The sequence below is a fragment of the Dendropsophus ebraccatus genome, chromosome 1 (assembly GCF_027789765.1).
Source record: "Dendropsophus ebraccatus isolate aDenEbr1 chromosome 1, aDenEbr1.pat, whole genome shotgun sequence".
NCBI classification, from domain to species: Eukaryota; Metazoa; Chordata; class Amphibia; order Anura; family Hylidae; genus Dendropsophus; species Dendropsophus ebraccatus.
This window is the reverse complement of record NC_091454.1, coordinates 152,649,667-152,673,215: the sequence shown is the minus strand read 5'-3', so window position 1 is coordinate 152,673,215 and position 23,549 is coordinate 152,649,667. Positions and strand designations below refer to the sequence as shown.

The 23,549-nt window shown below is 40.3% G+C and overlaps 1 protein-coding gene across 8 annotated transcripts in view; it reads left to right on the top strand.

Annotated features, from left to right (window-relative positions):
- The first annotated feature begins 7,537 nt into the window (after positions 1-7,537).
- Positions 7,538-23,549, top strand: part of TJP1 (tight junction protein 1) — a 172,243-nt gene continuing 156,231 nt past the window's right edge. For 5 of the 8 annotated variants that reach the window (XM_069982002.1, XM_069982011.1, XM_069981955.1 and 2 more), the window contains exon 1: positions 7,539-7,631. In XM_069982002.1, coding sequence (XP_069838103.1) covers positions 7,563-7,631 — 69 coding nt within the window. In that variant the 5' untranslated portion in view covers positions 7,539-7,562. Of the gene's footprint in view, positions 7,632-23,549 lie in introns of all 8 variants that reach the window. The other 3 variants (XM_069981983.1, XM_069981954.1, XM_069981992.1) reach the window with 2 other exon arrangements.

The following is a 23,549-nucleotide window of genomic DNA, read 5'->3' as shown; positions in this document are numbered from 1 at the left end:
CGCTTAACGTTATATAAACAGGGACTACCCCCAGAAACATAACCTTAGCCACAAACGGAATTTATCGCTAAAGCTCCAAATCCATTGCCACCTACCATATATCATTTTCCAAGTAAGTAATTCTGGTCCCGTATAAGATCACCTTCTCACCTTATGTTCCTTTACAAGCTTTATCCATATACCGACCTGACGGCTAGGTATTGATTCCTAATGTAAAGTAGAAGGTTTTATGCCCCAAGGTCAGGCTAATAAATCTATAGGATTGGGATACATCCATTTATTGAACCTTTGTGGAAATGATTCATGACACATTGTTTTCTGTCGATTTTAAACAACCCTCTCAGAGGTCTCTTATAGACTTGGAGAAGGACAGTATAAAAATTGCATGATTCTGACGTGCTCGGGTGTAAATTGTAAATTATGAAGGTGAATTTATAGCAATTTTTATAGCATGGATTGTGTGTATTGAACTCCTACAAGACCTCTGTGTTTTACAAGGTAGAAATATCTTTAGGTATATAGTATTAGGATATATATAGTAAGTAACAAAACATCTTTATGAAACTATCAGAATTTTTTTGAGACTTCACTCTTTTAGCTGACAGAGACCACACAGCTCAGCAAAGTGCAGGGTGCCAGTATTACTGTGAGTTAGTTAACTGGAAAAGGTGGAGGGGATATTAATCAAAAATGGATTTACTGGAACTGAGTTAAGCCCGGAATGTGCTTGCAGTAGAGCAGATTTATGTTTTGCCTGGTTCACGACTGTTCTCTGCAGTTATTATTTATAATGGATCTGTAAAATTATTTATGGAATTAATTATTATTTATGGCATAAATAACCACGGCTGGTATTAGAAATATAGGCATCATTTAAATGACCATTTGGTAGTTTACAACTACAAGACGAGGAAAAATCGAGCAATAAAAGAAAGGGCAAATTTCTATGAGCAGTCAACAAATAAATGAATTTTAGAGTGAATATGTGTGTATATGTAGATATATATTTCTCATTATTTATATAGCAGCCACTGCTGCACAGAAAATGCATTATGGTTCCCTGTAGGGCTTTCATTCAGTCTCTCTACCTCGAAAGCACAAGCGTGTACACATATCCTGGGGCCAGTTTCACAGGGAGCCAGTACATGGCAATCTGTCATCAACAGAGACCATTTAAAAGGAACACTAAACATAGAAAATACACACATAAACATAAAACTATAAATCCCAGTTATTTCTCCTGTAATTTCCTCCTTTACCTTTATTCATAATACAATATAAAATCCTAAAAAGTGTTTGTTTCAGGATGATCCAAGAAAAGAGGTTTCATCTCTTTCTTAGTATTATCAGTCATTTTTTAGGTTTAAAAAAAAATAGAATGAACCACCGCACACTACATGAGATGAGAATATACCATATTTTGCAAATAATTTCTTTAATATGAGTTATTGTCCAAGTATCCGCACAAATAGTTCATGATTCATCAATGTAAAATCATAGCATAAGTAATCAGGGTATAGAGAAAATTCCTAAAGAATCCAGATGTTTTGTTACCATTGGACCTTCGTCAGCAAGGTATACTAGGATGAGAAAGAAAAAAACGCATAGATGTTCTGTTCACGATTAGACGCTTGATATTGCCAAAAGAGGGTGAGAAGTGAGAGATTGTTTACTGCTAGACATGTCTCTATGACACACTCAAAGATGTTTTATCCAGTTGACAGACTTTAAGAGGGGTGCGTCATTAGAATGAGAGTAGCAGGATGGTTGTTTTGGTGAATTGTCCACCATCTTGCTGGTAGGAGATGTTAGAAGCAGTGGTTACGTGAGGGCACAGACACATCCAGAACAGACACACGAGTGTGTGCAGGAACTAAAGGCACAGCTGCAACATCTATGTGAAAATGTGCCACAGGATGCCATACAGAACCTGTATGCCTCCCTGGCCAGCCATGTTTCATTTTATATTTAGGTAAGAAGTGTCCCAAGAGGGTACTAAAGCTTCCACTGGTTGTTATAGTTATAACGGGCCTTGGATGAGGACCTGGCTGTGCTACCAAACCAGTTTTACTTTAAAGTGACTGTACCACCAGGCCCAGGCAGAAGCACTGGAGGGGGGCTGACCCACCCTTAGTGGGAGGAAACCCCAGCCCCTCCATGATAGGGTTGCATTGATTCTAATGGAGTCACGTCATGGAGGGACTGGGGTTTCTTCCCACTGGGGGTGGGTCGGCCCGCTTCCACTGCTTCAGTCTGGGCCTGGTGATACAGTCATTTTAAGCTATATCTGAGAAACAGGTAGTTTGTATGTAGTCAGCAATCCGGGTCATCAGCAGGAGAATCAGAGCGGAATAAGAACTGGTGTAATTGACCAGTCAGAGAATCGGGCAGGTGGCTCTAGTTAGAGTACTGGAGAAACAGGGTAGGTGGAGGAATAATAATGAACAGCATGCTGGTCCTTTAAACTTAGGAAGGAGGGCATGCTGCCATGGACCAAACAGCGAGTGCGAAGGAGGAGCAGGCAGGACTGGGCCTTAAGCAGTGGTCTGTGGCAGAAGAGCAGGCAGGACTGGCACCACACTGTAAGTAGTGCGTATAGGATAAAAATTCCCCCCAATAAATGTATCCTTTTACACTATGTATTGTGATCACTTATCATTACATTTACCCAAAGTTTTTAATTCGATCCTCTTGTCGATGAATGTATATAGAATAATTTCTTATTTTACAATGATGAAAGCACCTGATATATCTAAAACTAAATCATTACCAAAACTCTATATCATTCTGCAGATATTATAGTAGTATTCTAGTAGTGTTTCATTTAGTGACCTCTTCACCAGAAGAAACAAAACCCTTTTCATTATTCTCTTTGTATATATTTGCATGTTTCTTGTGACCCCGAAACGCCTGCTAGGCACTTGGCATCACGCCATCAATACAAATCCATAGAGCTCTATTGTTTGTCTATTGACAGATTGTTACACTTCACTTTCACTGCAGTAATGAGTATAAACATTTGGCATGTCAAATGCAAACAGCTGATGGTGGAGCTCCCTGCGGAGTGACCCACACCATGCATAGGAATGGCATTTCATTTGTAAAAGATAGTCCTGGTAGGAACAGGTCAATGCATTTTGTAAAAAAAAAAATATTTCCATGTGTTCTTGGCTTTTATCATGCTTGCAGAGGATCACACAAAATTCTTAGATAGAAAAAAAAACAACATATTTCTCTAGCCCTGGACCCCTGAGCTCCATTAATTATGGGAAATGCACATATAGGGCTATTTCCCTTAATTTAGTAGATCAGGAAGTGTTAGAATTCTCTCAGATCTAGTGACGTCACGACGAAAGGTGTAATTCCTATGGAGTGTCCAGCAGGGGGCGCTCTCTATATAGAAGTCTATGGGACTTTATTGTTTCTATGGATTTCTATGTAATGTAATATAATGTAATGTAGTGTAGTGTACAGTGCTTTATTGAATGAATACATCTATGGAATACTTTGGGGAGCAAGTGTCCCTGCTCCCCAAAGTATTGCATAAATGTATTCATTCAATACATTAGGATATCACAGTAAGCCCGCCGATCCGCCGCATTCCCGCCGATCCGCCGCATATACACTGAACTACAGCACCCATCATCTGCTTATAGTATGGACAGGTGATGGGAGCTGTAGCTGGGTAATGGATATGACTTGCCTGCGATGCCACTGCTTATGCCGCCGGGTGCAGGGGGGAGCCGCTGAGTACACAGGAGCGCTCCCCCCCTCCTCCTCCTTCCGGGAACCTTCCCCCTATAGCACTGCTATAGCATCCTGCAGCACTGCCTGGCCGCCGCTCTCCGCTCTCATATACCGGCTCCCGATGCATCAGCGCGGACACCAGGAAGCATCGGGAGCCGGTATATGAGAGCGGAGAGCGGCGGCCAGGAGGGGAGTCAGCAGTGGTATAGGGGGAAGGTATCCCGGAAGGAGGAGGAGGAGGGGGGAGCGCTCCTGTGTACTGAGCGGCTCCCCCCTGTGCCCGGCGGCATAAGCAGTGGCATCGCAGGCAAGTGATATCCATTACCCAGCTACAACTCCCATCACCTGTTCATACTATAAGCAGATGATGGGAGCTGTAGTTCAGTGTATATGCGGCGGATCGGTGGGAGTGCGGCAGATCGGCATGCGGCGGCTCGGCGGGCTTACTGTGATATCCTAATGTATTGAATGAATACATTTATGCAATACTTTGGGGAGCAGGGACACTTGCTCCCCAAAGTATTCCATAGATGTATTCATTCAATAAAGCACTGTACACTACACTACATTACATTACATTACATAGAAATCCATAGAAACAATAAAGTCCCATAGACTTCTATATAGAGAGCGCCCCCTGCTGGACACTCCATAGGAATTACACCTTTCGTCGTGACGTCACTGGATGTGAGAGAATTCTAACACTTCCTGATCTACTAAATTAAGGGAAATAGCCCTATATGTGCATTTTCCATAATTAATGTACATTAGAAATTTGTATAACTTTTCATAAGTAACAACATATCAAAAAATAATTTTGGCCGGACTTCTCCTTTAAATCACTGAGACTTTCGCTGGGCATACTGCCTCACTAGCTTTTGGCCAAACAGTCTTTCAGCCAAAAGGTGTCTTTCCTGATCTGCCCATACACATGAACACTTGGCTCAGCTGAGTGTTCATGCGTTCTGAATGGAGATAGGGGAGTAAGGGTGCCCATTTACTTTATACTAAAGCTGGCTTAATCAGATTTGGCTGACAGTGTAAGATGTATGAGGATCTCCCAACTCAATGAAGGTTGGGTGTGATGGATTTTTTACTGACGCACCCTTTTGTTCTCAGAAGCATATGCCGGTGCCAGAGTAATTTTTCTGCTACTTACCACTCCTGTCCCTATAGGAAACACATGAATGTTTAGCCATGTCAAACATTTCTGTGTATGGGGTAGGACAGGAAAGACAATGATTGTCCAATAGCGAATGAAGGTGCATGGGCACCTTAAGTCTCTGTCAGACTCCTCTGGTGGCAGATTATCTTCTTGAGAACAAAAGGATGGAACCGTTTTAAGCCACCATTCACCTTAGTCATCTGGTGGATCATCTGGTGACTAATTGGTGGGTTTGGATGACTTTTCTCTAAAATGAATAGGAGCTTTTACTCTACAGATGTTAGAAATTCTACAGTTGGTATGGGTAATGGGTAGTTGAATGAATTTTCTGTTTGTTTTTTATCTTTTTTTGTCTTGGTAGCCCCCATCACTAATAATTCCAATCCAAAAGAAAACAGACGAGGGCACTCACCAAATACGTGATCTCTTCTTTATTTAAACCTGCATTAAAAACTTGCGGACATCCTGGGCCACTTCATAGACGCCAGTCACTAATACGTTTTCTGATTATTATAGTTGATAAACAGACAGAAAGTGTACTGTTTTTTTAAGCATTGTGTCACAGACCTGTTTTTGCAATATCCAGGGAAAGAACTGTTAAGATAGCACATTTTACCTATATCTACTCCCTATCTGATGGCTTGACCCTAATCCACAGAGCATTTATCGGCAGAATAGGCTAGCTGACCTGCGTAATCAGCTGACAAATGAGCAAATGCTTGTTTAGCCGCTGATGGTTTTCATATTCTAAAAAAAAATCCGCATTTGTTGGCCGCATGTCTCCTTGTGTAATAAATAGGGATATATAGTTGACAGTTGATGGCTGTTAATCCTTTATTTGACTATATAAAACATTATAACAATAACAAAACAACAATAAAAACAACATATAACTGTACAATATATACAAATCCAAGAGCCCATAAAGTCCATAAACATACTGGCTAGCCCAGCCTCATACTTACCAAATACATGCAAACTAGATTTATTTTTTTTAATAGTAAAACACAATAATTAACACTAATAATATTCACAATAATTACTCAAATGCTAACACCAATAAAACTCATACCAAGTAGTGCACAATACCTAACATTACTATACTCAGATGATGGCTGTAATGGACCCTACAAATGACCCATCCATTGATAATTTATGTGGTCCTGCTTGCACAAACCGTATAAATGCTTGAATGCTGATCTACAAGGCTCTACAAGCTGCTCATTTAAGGGAAATTTAACATTAGTTGAGGGGCAAGGTACTCAGCTTTTCCAGGATATCAAGGGTTGTGTCATGAAGCAAAGGTGGTAACACATATATGTAAAGAAGTACAAATGTGTTTTTAATAAAGTAACATATCTCTGTCCTGTTTTTCTCCCCATGGATCTAATCACTTCCTGGTTTCTTCTTTGAACTGTGGCCCTTCTATTGCCTTGCATCAATGTACACATTTTTCTACAATCCCCCTTGTTGTCAGGCTCAGTGGAGACCAGCTGCCAATACATCCTAGAGATTGTAGTTGAACTGAGCATGCCTTAATGGGTCATAACCAGGAGCCATAGGTTATCAAACAAAGCAGGAGCATAATCATTAATACGTTTTTATCCTTCAAACAGAAATGCTTGTACTTTTGTTTCCTTTCACATAATACATCGGATTAGACCTATTTTTTTAATTAAAATTTTAAGGCATCCTAGCTCGCCAATGACTGACTCCCTAGATTATGTCTAGCAGAAGTTTAATAGACCAATAGGGAATATATTTAATAGACCGATCAGGAATACCAGTAGTTGTCGGCCAACAGCTTGTAAAGTATGTATGGCAAGCTTAACACGCCTTATCCTGTTTTTTGTAACCACTCAGGGAAGGCCCACCTATACTGTATATACATTAGATGGAATGGTAGTCCTGGTTAAGCTAATGTTTCTCAAATCTACATGGTCACCCTTAAGTATCTTTTATTGGCCAAACTCTTATTTACTGGCTGACTGCTGGGACAATGTGGCCATAAAGTTCATTGTTAGTCAGCTGCACATACAGGGTATATGTGGCCAACAATGATGTAAGTAAAGGGCAGTATGAACTATCTATGGTAAGAACAGCTGGAAGCATTGTCCCTCTCCCTCTTGGAATCAGCAGGGGTCTTATAGGTTGCCCCCACTGAACAGAATTTGATGGCATATTTTAGCATTACAGCATTCATTTATGAATGTACCACGGAAACCTTGAAATGTGCACTGGTGCCATTGGAGCTAACAGAAAACACCACAAGCAACAAAGAATAATAGCAGCCTTTTTTGACTATGTTGGGAATTTCCCCTGTGCCCCAGCCACATCAGTGAGCTCTTGAGATGGGTTCACGTGAAGAGTCGGTGACCTGTGGTCTCTGCTACGATTGTGTGTAATAACTATAGTTACACATGAAAGAGAGGATGTCCCCCTGGTACGCAGTATAACAACAAGTTCATATTCGCTTTTGGCTCCACTTCTCAGCATTCCTTGCTTACTGTCTTTTAAGATTTGTTTTAACTTTAAACACACTCCTCTTTTTTTAACCTCTGTGGTATGCAATCTCTGTATGCTCCAGTCTCACAAGGATGTGAGGGATGAGGCAGACATATTGCACTCACTTAGCACAGTAACAGCAAGCATGATGAAAGGAAAAAGAGACTCCGTTCCCCGTCCTGCTGCTTCCCAATCAGCGGTGAAGCCTGTTCGTGTAAGTACTTGGTTTTTCCTTATATTTCTCTTTTCCGTCACTTCTTAAGACTTCCACTCCTTGCATTAGATGGCACTTTTCTACCATGGCTCTGACACTTGTCAGCCCTCAAACGCCTCTTTCTCTCTTTACTAAGGATATCTGAGGTAGTATTGGCAAAACTAGTAAAAATGTCTTGAAGATATAAAGAGTTAATCAGTGTATTATATTTACTTGTAGTTAGTAACGTACACTGTTCTCGGTGGAATTCTGCATATATATTGATGGCATACGTTGATTGTATACATTTCTAGTGTATACTTGTGAATGGTCAGTACAGGTACATGAGGCAATAATGGGAGGCTATATCATATGTCTAACATGCCTGAGCTGCATCTACATTTTGATATATTTAATAATTTTCTTGACTCCCAAATGCATAGATCATGACATTGTGTTCAAGGGGTAACATTTAAGCTGGTTTTATTGGTACTTTTTGGAGTACAGATCACTTTTTTTTCACATTTGACTTTATCGTTTTGGGAGATGAGGTGACCAAACAGCATCAAGTCTGACATTATTAAGTTTTTGTCTTGTTTAGTCTGTTAATCTGTCACCCCCAGACCAAAGCCTATGAACCTGATTGCACTGCCTAATAGTAGTTTATAAAAGCCGTTATTGCATACCTCTCATAGGTTTGTATGTGTCTTTTACAGACTTAATACTTTTGGGGATATTGTGAAAGAGGCAGTTCTGGGGTGCCCTGTTGGGTTCTACCCTAATCTCGCTCTGGCGCCTGCTATTCTGGCATTTACCTTGTGGGCCCCTGTAAGAGGGCCCTTAACCCTTTAACAACCATTATACGGCTATATACGTTCATACTGCAAATGCCTTGTGCAGCAGAAACGTTTATAGATGTCCTTGCCGTGAAAGGGCTTTTATTGTATGCGGGGCAACTTCAATGTAAGCGGCCCCACACACATCAGTGTCCCCAGAGGTAATGACAGACAGCCATAGTCATGCAGATTCCTGTCATTAACCCCTTAAACTCACTTCCATCATGTTGGATCGGCAGTTTTCTGATAGAGTCTGCCCTCAGGCAGGCTCTATGAGAAGATCATAGATAGTACTGATAGAAAAAAGTTTTTTAAAGATATAAAAAAAAATCATATGAAATAAACCCAAATAAAAGTTTAAATGACCTCCTTTCCCATTTTAAAAATATTTTTTTTAAAAATGGGGGGGACTTATGAAGACCGGCGTACTCACTCATCGGTCTTAAATTAGACCCTGCACGCTTTTCCACAGCCAGATGGACTAAGAGGCGCATGCCTTTTAGCAAATCCGGCCGGACAGGCGCCCAGACCTGCGCCCGGCGTACCAAATCTACATCTGCTTCCAGCAGGATCAGTTTTTTTTAACGGACACAAAAGTAGTGTCAGCTACGTTTTTGTGTCCGTCAAAAAAAATGGATCTGTTTTGATCCATTTTTTTTTATAATGGAAGTCAAAGGAAAAACAGATCAAAACGGATGCACACAAATGCATCATTTTTTGCAAAAATGGATGAAAAAAGCGGATTGCAAAAACGCAGTGTGAACCTAGCCTTACTAGACAAATGTGAACTTCAAACAAGAGAACTGCCTTTTTCCCAAGCGGAAAGATGGTTTACAATGGATTAGCGCAATCTATTTATCAACCTGTGTTTATTACTTTCATGTTGTATTTTAGTTCATTCTTTGCTTAGTTCTTAGAAGATAAGGCACGGCCTGGTGCAGACATACAGTGGGAGAGGTGCACAGATATTCATCCAGCTTCCCATTCTGATCAACAGGAGTTGTAGAACATCAGAACTCCCCTTTAGGTAGCTAGACAGAATCAGACATATAGAATATGTCTCACCATTGATTGATTTGCTTTTGAAAAATTTTGTCAAGAAAATACACTTTAGGTCAAACAAGCCTTAAGTTATATTTACACTAATGGGAATTGGTATTGGAAACAGGTAGGTCTTCTGTTTATCCCAAAGGGGTTATGAACGCTAAGAAAACTGATAGCATATCCTCAGGATAGGTCATTGATATTAGATTGGTATGGGAGCTTCTGACTCCCACCAATCAGCTGTTTGATGGGGCTGCCAAGCCTGTGTGAGTACTGAAGCCCCTTCAATGTTGTTTACAAGGCCTTGCACTTGCAATCACTGCTGCTGATTGACCTGGGTTCCCAGAATTTGACCCCCATCAAACAAATCCTATCCTGAGGACAGGCTGGATAACGCTAAAGATTGGTCATGAATAAACACTTAATTTAAGCACTATTTTGCAGGGAAAGAATAGCTATGGGGATGTGGTGTAGTCTGACAACAAGAGTTGGTATGTGGATACCTACATGCGTGTATATATATTTATATATATATATATATATATATATATATATATATATATATATATATATTTTTTTTTTTATTATTATTTTATATAAATTGTATTATTATGGGAATTTTTGTACCCTTGATATTGTTTACATTTACTTTGTACTTTCGCAATGTGATTCCATGAGTCAAGCTGTTTTCCAAAGACAAGTTACCAGCAATCGATATCTTCAATCATTGACATACAGATACACATATCTAGCTTAATTGTTGGCCTGTGGGCTACACGCTGTCCTATGGAGAAATTAATCATTGCCAATTAGTGAAGGGAAGATGGAAAGGGAATCAATGAGAGTACAATACAATCATGAGGTAGGAACTGAAGGTACTGCAGGCTCTTATTCTAGAGACCACCAGAGAGGTGTGAGATAACATTGCAGTTGTCTTAGGGTATGTTCACATTTTAGGTGTATTTATAGGGTTTTTTTGTCTGTAGTTTTTCATAAAATAACAATTATATGTATTTTTTGCAAAAGATGCTACATGTAAACATCAACTTAAAGGAGAACTGCGGACCCCTTTGGTGCAGGCAGGGGTGGGAGGGAATATAATAAAGAATGTATACTTACCCTTCTACATGCCCCTGAAGCACCGCGTCAACAACACACTGACAGGCGCCAGTCTTCATTTTCTCGGCTTTCTGCATTGTCACTTCCTGTCAGAAAGTACCTCCTCAGTCAGTCAGTAAATGCAGCCCCCATGTGTCCTGTCTAGTTCACACTTTCAAAACAATCTCATTTTAGGGGTTGCTTCTGACAATGCGACACGTTTATTTGCCCTACTAGGTTTTATGGATGTCAGAGAAGGCTGTGCTAAGGAAGTTTGTAAGGGTGAACTAAGATAGATGCATGGCCCTTCAAAATGCTGCAGCCAGGTGTTAGTACAATGCTAACATAACATTTTTGGGTTTGGTGTTTTTTCCTGGCATTTTATTTTTCTGCTCTTTTGCAGTTTTGCAGCAGACCCAGTGTTTGGGCGTTTTATCACAGAAAGGATGAGGTTTCTCTGCATAGACTTCTAAAGGGGAGAAAAATGCCATCTCTATATGCATGCTGGAACTTTCCCACCAATTTATCAATAGAAATCGTAGAATCACATGATGAAAAAAATCACGACTTGAAATAAAAACGTAAGAGATAAAACACCAGAGATACAAATGCCTATACTAATTTACATTGAAATGAAAAAATGCCAGGAAAAAAACACCAAAAGCAGAAAAAAACTTTTGGCTGTGCAGTGCAAACGTAGTGTAAATTTTGTGACCGAGGAAAGCATAACAGTATCTCGTGCTCTGACGGCCTTGGCATGTCCATGCATTACATGGATAGCCGTTCATGTGGGCACAATGAATGTTACATTTCCCCTGCGGCAGTTGCTGCAGGCGATGTGTATGCCAAGACATTACTTTCTCCTGTGATAATGCTGTACAGCTAGAATTTAGAGAAACTGGACCTGCAGCAATCAGCTGTCTCTTCATTGGCTTCTTTTTAAAATGTTTTTCTTTTTTTATTTTATGACACAGTCCTTATTGTAGGGTTGATATTTTTCTATTAAATAAAGTGCCAGCATATTCTGACTGCACTATACTGTAGGTGATGAAAGATAGGTTGGTTTTAAGGGGACGTGTTACATGTGCCATTAAAATATTTTATTTGCTGTTCAAATCTATAAGTGTAATAAAGATTTGATAGTGTATTTGTTGTGCTGTTTATATATACAAGAAGCTATGTAAAACACTTCTATGTCTATAGTTCTGCATAGTTTTATATAGTTTGCATTTGCTTTCTCAAGGTTTCTGCCATCAGCTAGAGAGGACGTCTTATTTGCACTCAACAAATTAGATGGTAGACATATATGGAATCTAGATCAGTTGTTGAAGCACAGCACAATTTTCAGAAATGACTTTGCCCTATAGCATAAAAGCAGAATCGGACATGGCTTCCCTGGAAGGGTTGCTGCGGCCTGTCACATTCACTGTGTACTGAGGCATGCCTCCATCCCTAACTTCTCTCTCATTCTCATTCCCAACCAAGCTTCTCTTAGGTTTCCTTAGTCCCATAGCTCATCATCATACTGGGTTTGATGTTGGTGGTTAGAATAGGAAATCTTCGAAACAACTGGGGTCATTTTAAACGTGTTAGTTATTTGAGCTCTGTGCATCCATCTGATATGAGGACATTATGTAACATTATGCTAGAGAGCACAGCGAGCTACGCTTTTATGAATGACCCGAACACAGAAGCACAGAGGAATATGTTTCATAATCATATAGTCAGGGAGACCACAATCCCATCATTCACCATGTGACAAGCCTTTCTTAAATGCATGTTGTTGTTTATTTTAACTTTAACCCTTTAAGCAAAAGTGTGAATAGAATTATTACACTTTGATTTATTTTATGATGCACTTGGCTTTTGATATTCTGCAAGACAGTGGCTACATCTAACATTCTGATTCGTATCAGATTCTATTATGACTATCTGTCCAATAAGCCAGTAAGTGCTATTACTGTAATTCAGAAATGTCTGGGGGTGACAACAGCACAGCTGCAGTCCATACAGACACTCAATGGACAAAGGACAGCTGAGTCCTGAAATATATACCACATAAAAATCACAGTTGCAAAGTTCACTACTAAGTTCCAGACAAATCCTTTAACTATCCTAAACCACCAAGGTTAGTCCCAATAAATGTTACACCCCCGCAGACCATCAGGGATAAACATTTATTAACCCCTACGTGATATGGAGATAAAGATTGTAATGCGGCACTGCCACATTAGATTCAGTTTGTTCTGTGCCCAAGCCTATCAAAGGGGAATTGTACTATCTGCCAGGAGTAAGGGTGCCTTTACACAGAGAGATTTATGTAGAAGATTTTTTTTAAGCCAAAGCCAGGAACAGACTATAAACAGATAACAGGTTATAAAGTAAAGACTGAGATTTCTCCCCTTTTCAAATCCATTCCTGGCTTTGGCTTCAAAAATCTGTCAGATAAATCTCTCTGTGTAAAGGCACCCTATTCGGCTGACCCAGATGGTGCTCTGCTCATAAAGGTACATATCCATAGGCAGAAATAGACATTGCAGAAATAGCAGCATTTACCATGAAGGTAAATAAAAGGTAGTTTTATTCACATGCGTGCAATAACCGGCATACAGCGGGAGTTTATTTCCGGGAGCATTCCACTGCGACAACTGCTGTTTCATGCAAGCTTCCTTTGGCCTAGTGGTATTAAGGACTGAGGCAGAGAGTGGGGATTCAATGGGCGAGAAGGCTGCAGAGGACATCATTTATATAGGAAATTCTGCAAAGTGCCGCAGTCCCGGTGGCTGCTGCGGAAGTCACTTCTACCAACTGGGTAAATTCACACATACAGGATCTGCAGTGATATTACAGATGTAATGCTGTAGATATCAATGTAACTAATGACTGAACACAGCATAACATTTGCAGCTATACGTCTGAGACATCAGATCCCCTACATGTACCTAAAGGGTGGATTTAGGTAGTTTGAATTCCAGTTGCAAATATGTTCTAAAAAAATAAACAATAAGGGCCTATTCATATGTACAGGATCTGCTGTAGATATCAATGTAACTAAATGATCGAACACAACTTCAAATCTGCTGCACATCCTGTACATGAGAATGGACCCAAAGCAAGAAGAGCTATACAAATGTTGTGAATGATACATGAAGAAACATTTGCTAATGCATGGATACCTTCTGGACTGACACTAATTTTACGAATGTGATTAATAATGGTAGGGAAAGGCTATCACACTAAATATGCAAAAAAAGCAGCATGTTATGGTGCATTAGGTGTCAGAATGGGAATAAGGGATGCTTTGTTATTTCATGCACCGTTAATGAAAGTTCTACATGTGCATCTTCCTTGGAATCACAGTTTTTTTCCTGTTTGATAAATTGACTATCAGGTTCTTAAAGACAGCTATGAATAATAAACAAATAGCTTATTCAAGTGACATTGTGAGGGTCACCTTGAAAATAGTCAGGTATACCACCTGGTTTCCTGGAAGAAGACTTTGATCTGTTTATCTATCAATACACATGGACAACCTAGTAAATTCACTTCTGATTGGTAGCAGTGGGATAATAAATGTCTGTTTTACACAATCTGGTTACAACCATTTGTATGCGCACTGACTAGAGATGAGTTAAGTTGTGCTCATCTCTAGTGCTTATTAGTACATTCATAACATAGCTACAATATTGGACTGCTGATCAAGAGCCAGCTAAGAAGCCCCCTTGCATATTAATGCCCTGTTTTGATATGCCATTTTTGCCAAAAATAACACGCCCTCCTAAAATAAGACACCCCAACTACTCTACCCTCTATTCTAAAGTAAGGCATCCCCCGGAAATAAGGCATTCCCTACTCTAAACTAGGGAACCCCAGAAAGTGAGGCCGCCCGTTACCACCGCCACCTGCCGCGAGCCAGGACTCACCTAATCCCTTCTTGGACCTCCAAAGCCGGCACAGCAGGCAGTCTGGTCCATGGTTCCCACGTTTTCCACACGTCCCCTCCGCTGCGCGTCACCCCACTGCATATTCCGCCACATGCCTGACCCGCCGCTGACCCGCTCTTGGTGAGTATTCCAGAGAAGTCCAGGGAGGATGCCTTATTTCTCTCCTCCTGGCCGGCGGGGAGGGGGAGGAATAAGATATCCCCCAGAAATATATAAGGCACTGTCTTATTTTCAGGGAAACACGGTAAGACTCTATCTGCACAGCTTCATTTAGCGTCATTATGTACACATTTTTCCGAGGTTTGCAAATATTTTGAAATGTATTTCCCATCATCAATTAGATTGTATATGTTTAAGAAAAGTATATTTGCACATTATGAACCATATATTATTCCCTAGTGAAAAAAGATGATAAGTGTTAATCACACATTTCCCATTATTATTCGGCATTTCTCCCTGGAATAATTGCACATAAAGATTTTGGAATCTAAATACATGAACTTGGCAGAAAAGCCACCAGGATCATTTTAGTGCAGGGTGTTAGCTCATTGTTAACACTTTACAAGTTGACAGCTCCAGTTCACCCCTCAATATATTTAATAAAATAATCTCACGGGCGTCCAGTCACTTTCGGTTATTATAAATGAAAGCTTTTTTGTCACTGCAGTCCGCAGCTTTCTTGACTTTCTTGCCACTAGCTATGTGTTGTCCCCAAACTGCCAGGATCAGGCACACTAAGCTGTAAGATATGGTGATCAATATTTATGCACCCCATGACACTGGCTGTGACAAGCAGAAGAATAAATCGCAGGAAGCCAAAATGTAAGATTGATGTAAGAATTGATATGGAAGACAGATGATTTTTCTAGACAGTGAAGTCAATGGGGTCAACTTTAGTTTTAATTATAGCAGAGATTTCACCTCAGAATAACTTTGTGATAGGAACACTTACTTGTCAGCAGAGACCATAAATATATGTTATATACAGAGATCCAGGAATCCTTCTATTTTATTACATATAATATATTATTACATATAGTAACTTCCAGGTAAAGCTACAATTCCTTTCGTTTGTGCCGGTAGGAAACTGAAGTAATATTCTTGTTTTGAGGGTCAGAACAGGAACCTGATAAGAGAGAAGGTGGGCTTCAGTCTTACTCAGGCTCCCTATAGACAATACAGCAAAGCTGCAGTCATCGATCATAGCTGTTTCCTAATGAAACAGAGCTAATAGTCAGCCAACCAGCAACCACTGAAGAAAATATATATAGATGTGCAATGTCCAAAGATTGATCAAAAACTTTAAAGCGTTAATGTTGTTATAAAAAAAAATAAAGATTTACTCTGGACCAAAAAAAAAATAGTTTTCAAATCAACTAGTGGCATAAAGTGATACAGATTTGAAAATTACTTCTGTTTAAATAAAACTCAAGCCCTCCAGTACTTATCAGCTGCTGTTTGTCCTTCAAAAAGTGGTGTATTCTTTCCACCCTGACACAGTGCTCTCTGCTGCCACCTCTATCCCTGTCAGGAACTGTCCAGAGGAGGATCAAATCCCCATAGAAAACCTCTCAGACTGGAAAGAATACACCACTTCCTATAGGACATACAGGAGCTGATAAGTACTGGAGGACTGGCATTAGTTAATTTAAAAACTTTTTTTTTCTCCGGAGTTCCAACATGTGAAAAGCTGTGATTGGTTGGGATCTGGGTCTGGATCAGTGGATAAAGTAGGCAGACCTGCTCAGCAAAGCACTTCTCCTCCTGTCTTTCTCCTTGCTGCAGAAGATGGACTCTATAGACTTTCTATAGAATCCATATCTGGCAGAAAGAGAAGAAATGGGGAGAGAAGTGAACACCCACACCCTGAACGATCAAAACATTTGACATGTCTCTCGGAATCAGAGACATTACATGTTGTTTAGGATCTACTTAAGTACATAGCATAAAATATAGTTAAGTCTATGAAGCGAATAGAACAAAGTAATGAAACACTTTAGTAATTCTACCCCAATGTGTTATGTTTAGTAAAATATCTGAGAAATTAATAGAAGACACAGGCTTTTACATGGCTTGATTGTCGTTTAGCAAGGGCTGCACGGACATCATTAGCAATGTCTGTGCAGCCCTTGCCCTAAACTGTTATACATTAGCCGGTCTTCTGCCCTCTGCTTGCTTCCTGGCACTGCGCGCTGCAGCTACTTTGGGGTGACAGGCAGGAGAAGACCAGGAGTGTGGAGAGGTAATGTATGAACAATTTGTTCAATCGTTAGCCATCGGCCGCACATCGCTATTACATGTAGTGATGCGCAGTTGGTGGCCAATAATTTTAGGTCTGGACCTAAACAAAACGATCAGCCGATAGTTATCTCTATTACATGGACTGATAATCGTCCGAATCAGCCTGATTTGGCTAATTATTGATCCGTGTTATAGGACCCCAACACAGAGTATCAGTTTTGCTCACAGTATTACATTAGGGTTCATTTACACAGACAGATTATCTGCCAAAAACTTGAATCCAAAGCCAGAAACAGACCATAAACAGAGATCAAGTCATAAAGGAAAGCCTGAGATTCCTCCTCCTTTCAAATCCATTCCTGGCTTTGGCTTCAAATCTTTGGCAATTGATTTGTCAGGACCCTTACTTTGTGTTTTCTGGGTTAGAACGTTGTTTTACCATTGTTAAAGAGACTGTTGTAAGGATAGACTCCCTACAAGCAGGTTATTAAAGATGCCCTAAAATAGTTGTATTCAAACCCACCCCCCAAAGTGCTAACTGAAGGGCTAATAAAAACGCACCTGACAGCTTTTCGACAAGCTTTCTAAATTAGACTAGAGACCTAAATATTGGTGTAAAGAAGAGTGAGACACGTTTGGCTTTAACCTGCCTGATCCTTTGTTTCCCTGGGGTATATGCGGTGACTATGTGAGTGCATGTGTATGAGGAAGACTGTGCTAGTAACTTTCAGAACTAAGTTTCAGAATTCTGAACAATGTGACTTCATAGAAATCTGTGCATGTACTAACATCCTTTTTAAACCCATGTCTGGTGTTACAGTATATCTGTAGGCGTAACAGTTATTTCTTTAGTTTAATGCTGAGCAGGTTCCTTTTTCTTTTTCCTGAGTTGTACAATAGAGGCCTGTGGACTTTGAGGCCATTTTTCTGGCTTGCTCCATATTAGTGAATAGTAGTTGGCCTACAATCAAAGGCAGGGAATAGGGATGCAGCAAGTAAATGGAAATGATTGTACATCGCTGTTCTAGATCGATAGCCTTACTGTTTATTATTTGTGGTTGACGACTCCTGCGTAGCTTGAATATGAGGAAGAAAATGAGTCCTTAAAACAATAAATATTCAGCATTTCTAAGCTGAAATCGATAATGAGTACGAGCTTACATTCTTTCCTGACAACTAGTTGGTTCTCTTCTTGTATATGGGACAGAAAATCCCTGCAGCTGCATTTTTTTTCACTTCCTTTGCTTTGTTTTATGCTCAGGAAATTATGCACCGTTAAAACAATCCTTTATCCTGCCATAGCGTAATTTCAATGCTCAGGTTCCTCGGAGAAGAACGCCCTTTGGGACAAGAGAAACAAAAATGTTTATAGAACAGGAAAAGATCTGTTAGGATTTATAATAATGAAAAGTAATGAATAAGGCTGTTTAACCATTTAGTGCCCTGTTGGTTATAGAGTTATAGGAAGCCACTCCTTTTGCCAGTCGAATTGATGAGTGTAAACTTTGCTTGAAAGGGTTAAACGGTTCCTGCAGGCTTGAAGAGATCCAAGTTCTTTCCCTCTATCTCCAAAGGTACATATTGTTCTGACATAAAGGGGTTGCCACCGCTCACTTTAACCATTGACAATCAGCTGTTATAGCCGGTGAAGCTCAGGAGGGCACATGGCCAGCGGTTGTCTTTATCAGGCAGCCTGTTTACATTTTCAAGGAGCATTGAGGGTTTACATGTAATCTGTGTGGGATCAGCGAGCCATATGGTTTGAGATACATAAGATATACACGTTTCTACTAGTATCCATACAAAATGGATATGCAATATGGCCAAAAGTACACACACAGCCCTCCTAATATGGCCATAAACCAACACTGGTGGTGGTATGGGCTGTAATAGAGCTCAGTGGCTTTGTGTTTGGTACAGTTATAGCTGCCAGCTTTGCCGCAGTTTAGTTTGTGAAATATATGAGTAAAGTTCTTACATTGCTGCGGCCCAGCAGTGGTCCCGGCCTCTTCCTCCTCATAGTGCCATTGCCATCACTTGGGTGCTATAACTACCTGCCATCCTGTCACGGAGGGGGGACCCCTGGCCTTGGCACTGGCATCCTACACTAGTAGGTGATGCCAGATATAAACAGGCAGCTGCTGGCCACAGCAGCCTGTGATTGTTACTTCTATGCCTCACAGGCGTTATTGTGTTACTCATCGGATTTGCTGTGTTCGGATCTCTGGCTTGTTTCCTGGTTCCTTGCTTCTGGCATACTGATTATTCCTGACTAGTCCCAGACTTTACCTCCTGGCATACTGATTATTCCTGACTAGTCCCAGACTTTACCTCCCGGCATACTGAGTATTCCTGACTAGTCCCAGACTTTACTTCCTGGCATACTGATTATTCCTGACTAGTCCCAGACTTTACCTCCTGGCATACTGATTATTCCTGACTAGTCCCAGACTTTACCTCCCGGCATACTGATTATTCCTGACTAGTCTCAGACTTTACCTCCCGGCATACTGAGTATTCCTGACAAGTCCCAGACTTTACCTCCCGACATACTGATTATTCCTGACTAGTCCCTGACTTTACCTCCTGGCATACTGAGTATTCCTGACAAGTCCCTGACTTTACCTCCTGGCATACTGATTATTCCTGACTAGTCCCTGACTTTACTTCCTGGCATACTGATTATTCCTGACTAGTCCCAGACTTTACCTCCTGGCATACTGATTATTCCTGACTAGTCTCAGACTTTACCTTCCAGCATACTGATTATTCCTGACTAGTCCCAGACTTTAGCTCCTGGCATACTGATTATTCCTGACTAGTCCCTGACTTTACCTCCCAGCATACTGATTATTCCTGACAAGTCCCAGACTTTACCTCTCGGCATACTGATTATTCCTGACTAGTCCCTGACTTTACCTCCTGGCATACTGATTATTCCTGACTAGTCCCTGACTTTACCTCCTGGCATACTGATTATTCCTGACTAGTACCAGACTTTACCTCCCAGCATACTGATTATTCCTGATTAGTCCCAGACTTTACCTCCTGTCATACTGATTATTCCTGACTAGTCCCTGACTTTACCTCCTGGCATACTGATTATTCCTGACTAGTCCCTGACTTTACCTCCTGGCATACTGATTATTCCTGACTAGTCCCTGACTTTACCTCCTGGCATACTGATTATTCCTGACTAGTCCCTGACTTTACCTCCCAGCATACTGATTATTCCTGACTAGTCCCAGACTTTACCTCCTGGCATACTGATTATTCCTGACTAGTCCCTGACTTTACCTCCCAGCATACTGATTATTCCTGACTAGTCCCTGACTTTACCTCCCAGCATACTGATTATTCATGACTAGTCCCTGACTTTACCTCCTGGCATACTGATTATTCCTGACTAGTCCCAGACTTTACCTCCTGGCATACTGATTATTCCTGACTAGTCCCTGACTTTACCTCCCAGCATACTGATTATTCCTGACTAGTCCCTGACTTTACCTCCCAGCATACTGATTATTCATGACTAGTCCCAGACTTTACCTCCTGGCATACTGATTATTCCTGACTAGTCCCAGACTTTACCTCCCGGCATACTGATTATTCATGACTAGTCCCAGACTTTAGCTCCTGGCATACTGACTGTGTTTGGTTCTGATTTTGTTACTGATGCCCTGTTTGTTTGTGACTTGATGCCTATAACTAGGATGGGACTGTCATGTTGGTGAACAGAAAGCTAAATAAAAACACATATATTATACACACTATTTTAAAAATGCCATACAAACAGCATCTTGGAAAATACAAAAAATATGCATTTTGTGTTTCTTTCCTTTATACTTTATAACATCAAATCTGTCCACTCATTTAGTTAATGAGTATTGTAGTAGATCTAGTATTGACATCTACATGTCTGCTGATATAAAAGCCCTGCATTATTGTGAGATGTTTATAGTAGAAATATAAGATAATCCAATCACAAATCAGTTTAGCCAGTAGCAGTAGTTCTATTCTATCTGATATGCAGGCCCTCCGTCAGTCACAGTTGGCCCTAGTCTTCAGTGTTGAACACATGGATAAGCTTCCAGTTAGGATGGATATGTAGGTGGTCGAGGTAGAACAGCATGTGATGTGTGCATTACATGACATGGCCCTGTCAGCTGACTGCCTCCTAGTTATCCTGACCCGGAGCATTGACAACACACAGGCTGATGGCAGCTGCTTCCCAACTGTTTTACTAACAAGTCTATAAATGATCCAGTCCACAAATGACCAGCTGCAGCAATGTATGGAGATGTCCAAGGCATCTTTCTACACGAGCTAGGCTGCTGCTGACCTAAGTATGGGGATTCTGTTCAGGGCCGGGCAAGTGTTGGCTAGATCCTTCTGACACCCGTGTCTGTTTTATAGTAACCGCTTGTCATTTCTCAGTGATTCCTTCCTATCCTGAAGCCGTAATGCTGATGTCTCTTTGCCCTTTCCCCTTATGTATTACCCCCATGGTATATAGTGGAAGAAGGTACTATCTTGTTTAGTTCAGTATGAAGAATTTCCAGGGAAATCGATATTTATTCTTATATACACTGACCAGGGAGAAAAGCTTATGGGTGATGTTAGAGATTTTTGACTTGTGTATAAAGTATGTAAAACATATACATTACATTAGCAAAACGTAGTGTGAACCTAGCCTTACATGCAGGCTTTGTTTTTTCTTTAATAGGTACTCCAGCAAAAAAAAAAAAAAAATCTTTCAAATCAGCTGGTGCCAGAGATTTGTAATTTACTTCTATTAAAAAATCTCAAGTCTTCCAGTACTTATCTGCTGCTGTATGTCCTGCAGGAAGTGGTGAATTCTTTCCAGTCTGGAGAGCAGGAGAGGTTTTCTATGGGAATTTGCTCATGACACGAACAGAGATGGCAGCAGAGAGCACTGTGACAGACAGGAAATAAAACACCTCTTCCTGCAGAACATACAGCAGCTGATAAGTTCTTGGAGACTTGAGATTTTTTAATAGAAGTGAATTACAAATCTCTCTCTTGTGCCACTGATGCATCCTTATGGACAATTTATGTAATACACTGACATTCCGCTCCTCTAAGGAGAAGAGAGAGAAAGAAAGAAAAGTCTTATTCACACAGTATATTCTGATGCATATTTAAAGCCCCTATTACACGGGGCTGTCAGCGCTCATTTGCTCCTTGTTCCCCACTCGCTGCTACTGCGTTATTTGCCGTTAAATTACGGCTATCCACTAAATTTTAACAGTGTGTAAACATAGCCTTTCGGTGTTTTCAATCCATTCCTGGTTTTGGTTGCAAAATACTGACCAAAATACTGAGCAAAAATACTGTGTGTAAACATAGCCCTATAGGGTGTTTGAAAATGTGTTTCCTGACTTATACAACTCTATAGAGTGTTTAATCCTTGTCTCCTTCCTGATCTCCTTTTCCTGCGTATTTTACTAAGATCTTACATGGCTACACGTTTGTTTACATTAATTGCAATAAAATTATAATATTCAGCATACTAAAATTCCTTTATTCTCTTAGTTGCCAAGTCTTCTGTATTAGTAAGTGCATATGTTGTTTGATTTGGTAAATTCATCAGGGGCATCAAAGTTTCCAGTATAGTCATGTTAAGGTTATGCTCCACTTCATAGAAAGAACTTTGGTTTACTTAAATTCCTCAAACTAAGTAAACAAATAAAATCTTAATGTAACTAGGTATTTTTATTTCATGTTATAAAGTATATCAGTAATATTTTGACCTGTGGGGTGTTTAAATAGTAGAAGCCATTGAAGTGATATATTAGCTGCAGAGATGAGGATTGATCATGGCTAAATAAGGAGACTCTGGCTCGGAGGGGTAGATCCTAGAGTACACAGCACACGAACAATGGGCCATTGTGCACACTGCTAATAGTTTATTTGTAGAACTACTTTGTATGACAGGGAGAGAAGCCGAGATTAACCCTTAAGAGACCAACATTTGGCTGTCACAAGAAACAAGTTTATACCTAGCTTCCGGAACTAATCCGTATGTTTGCTCATAAAAGTTTTTTTTTCTTTCTATTTTTAATAGCTGTAGAAACTGTAGGTCAGTGTTAGCTTTCATGGTTACATTCAGTGTTGCAATGTGGGCAGCAGTCCCCAGTGATCTGCATCTGCTGTAGTATATAGCATACACACTATGGAATCAATTAAGTGTAGATAATCCCAGCCCGGAGTCAATATTGTCATCTGTTACACTGGGTGCATCAATTAAGTGGAAAAAGTGGAAAGCTTCTTTTATACGGCAAGAAATGGAATCATATGATCTCCCTTTTAACTTCTTCATGTGATGTTGCTGGTCTTCATAACAACTGTATGCAGCAATTGTTAGCTGAATTGCTTACAAGTGTCATGTCAAATATTAGAAAGAAAAAGGATACCTAGAAAAAGAACTGGGTGATGCAATTGATTAGTAATACAATAATAATTTATTTATGTATATAAGTGCCAACATATATAGCATAGGTCTCCAAACTGCGGCCCTCCAGCTGTTGCAAAACTATGTTTCCCATCATGCCTGGACAGCCAAATCCAAAGCTTCAGCTGCCCAGGCATGATGGGAGTTGTAGTTTCGCAACAGCTGGAGGGCCACAGTTTGGAGACCCATAATATATAGCGTGTCATCACTCACAGTCCCTGTCCCCACAGGGGCATGAAATCTAAATTCCAAATTAATCTATGAGTATGCTTTCATGTGCTGCAGGTATACATTCCCAGAG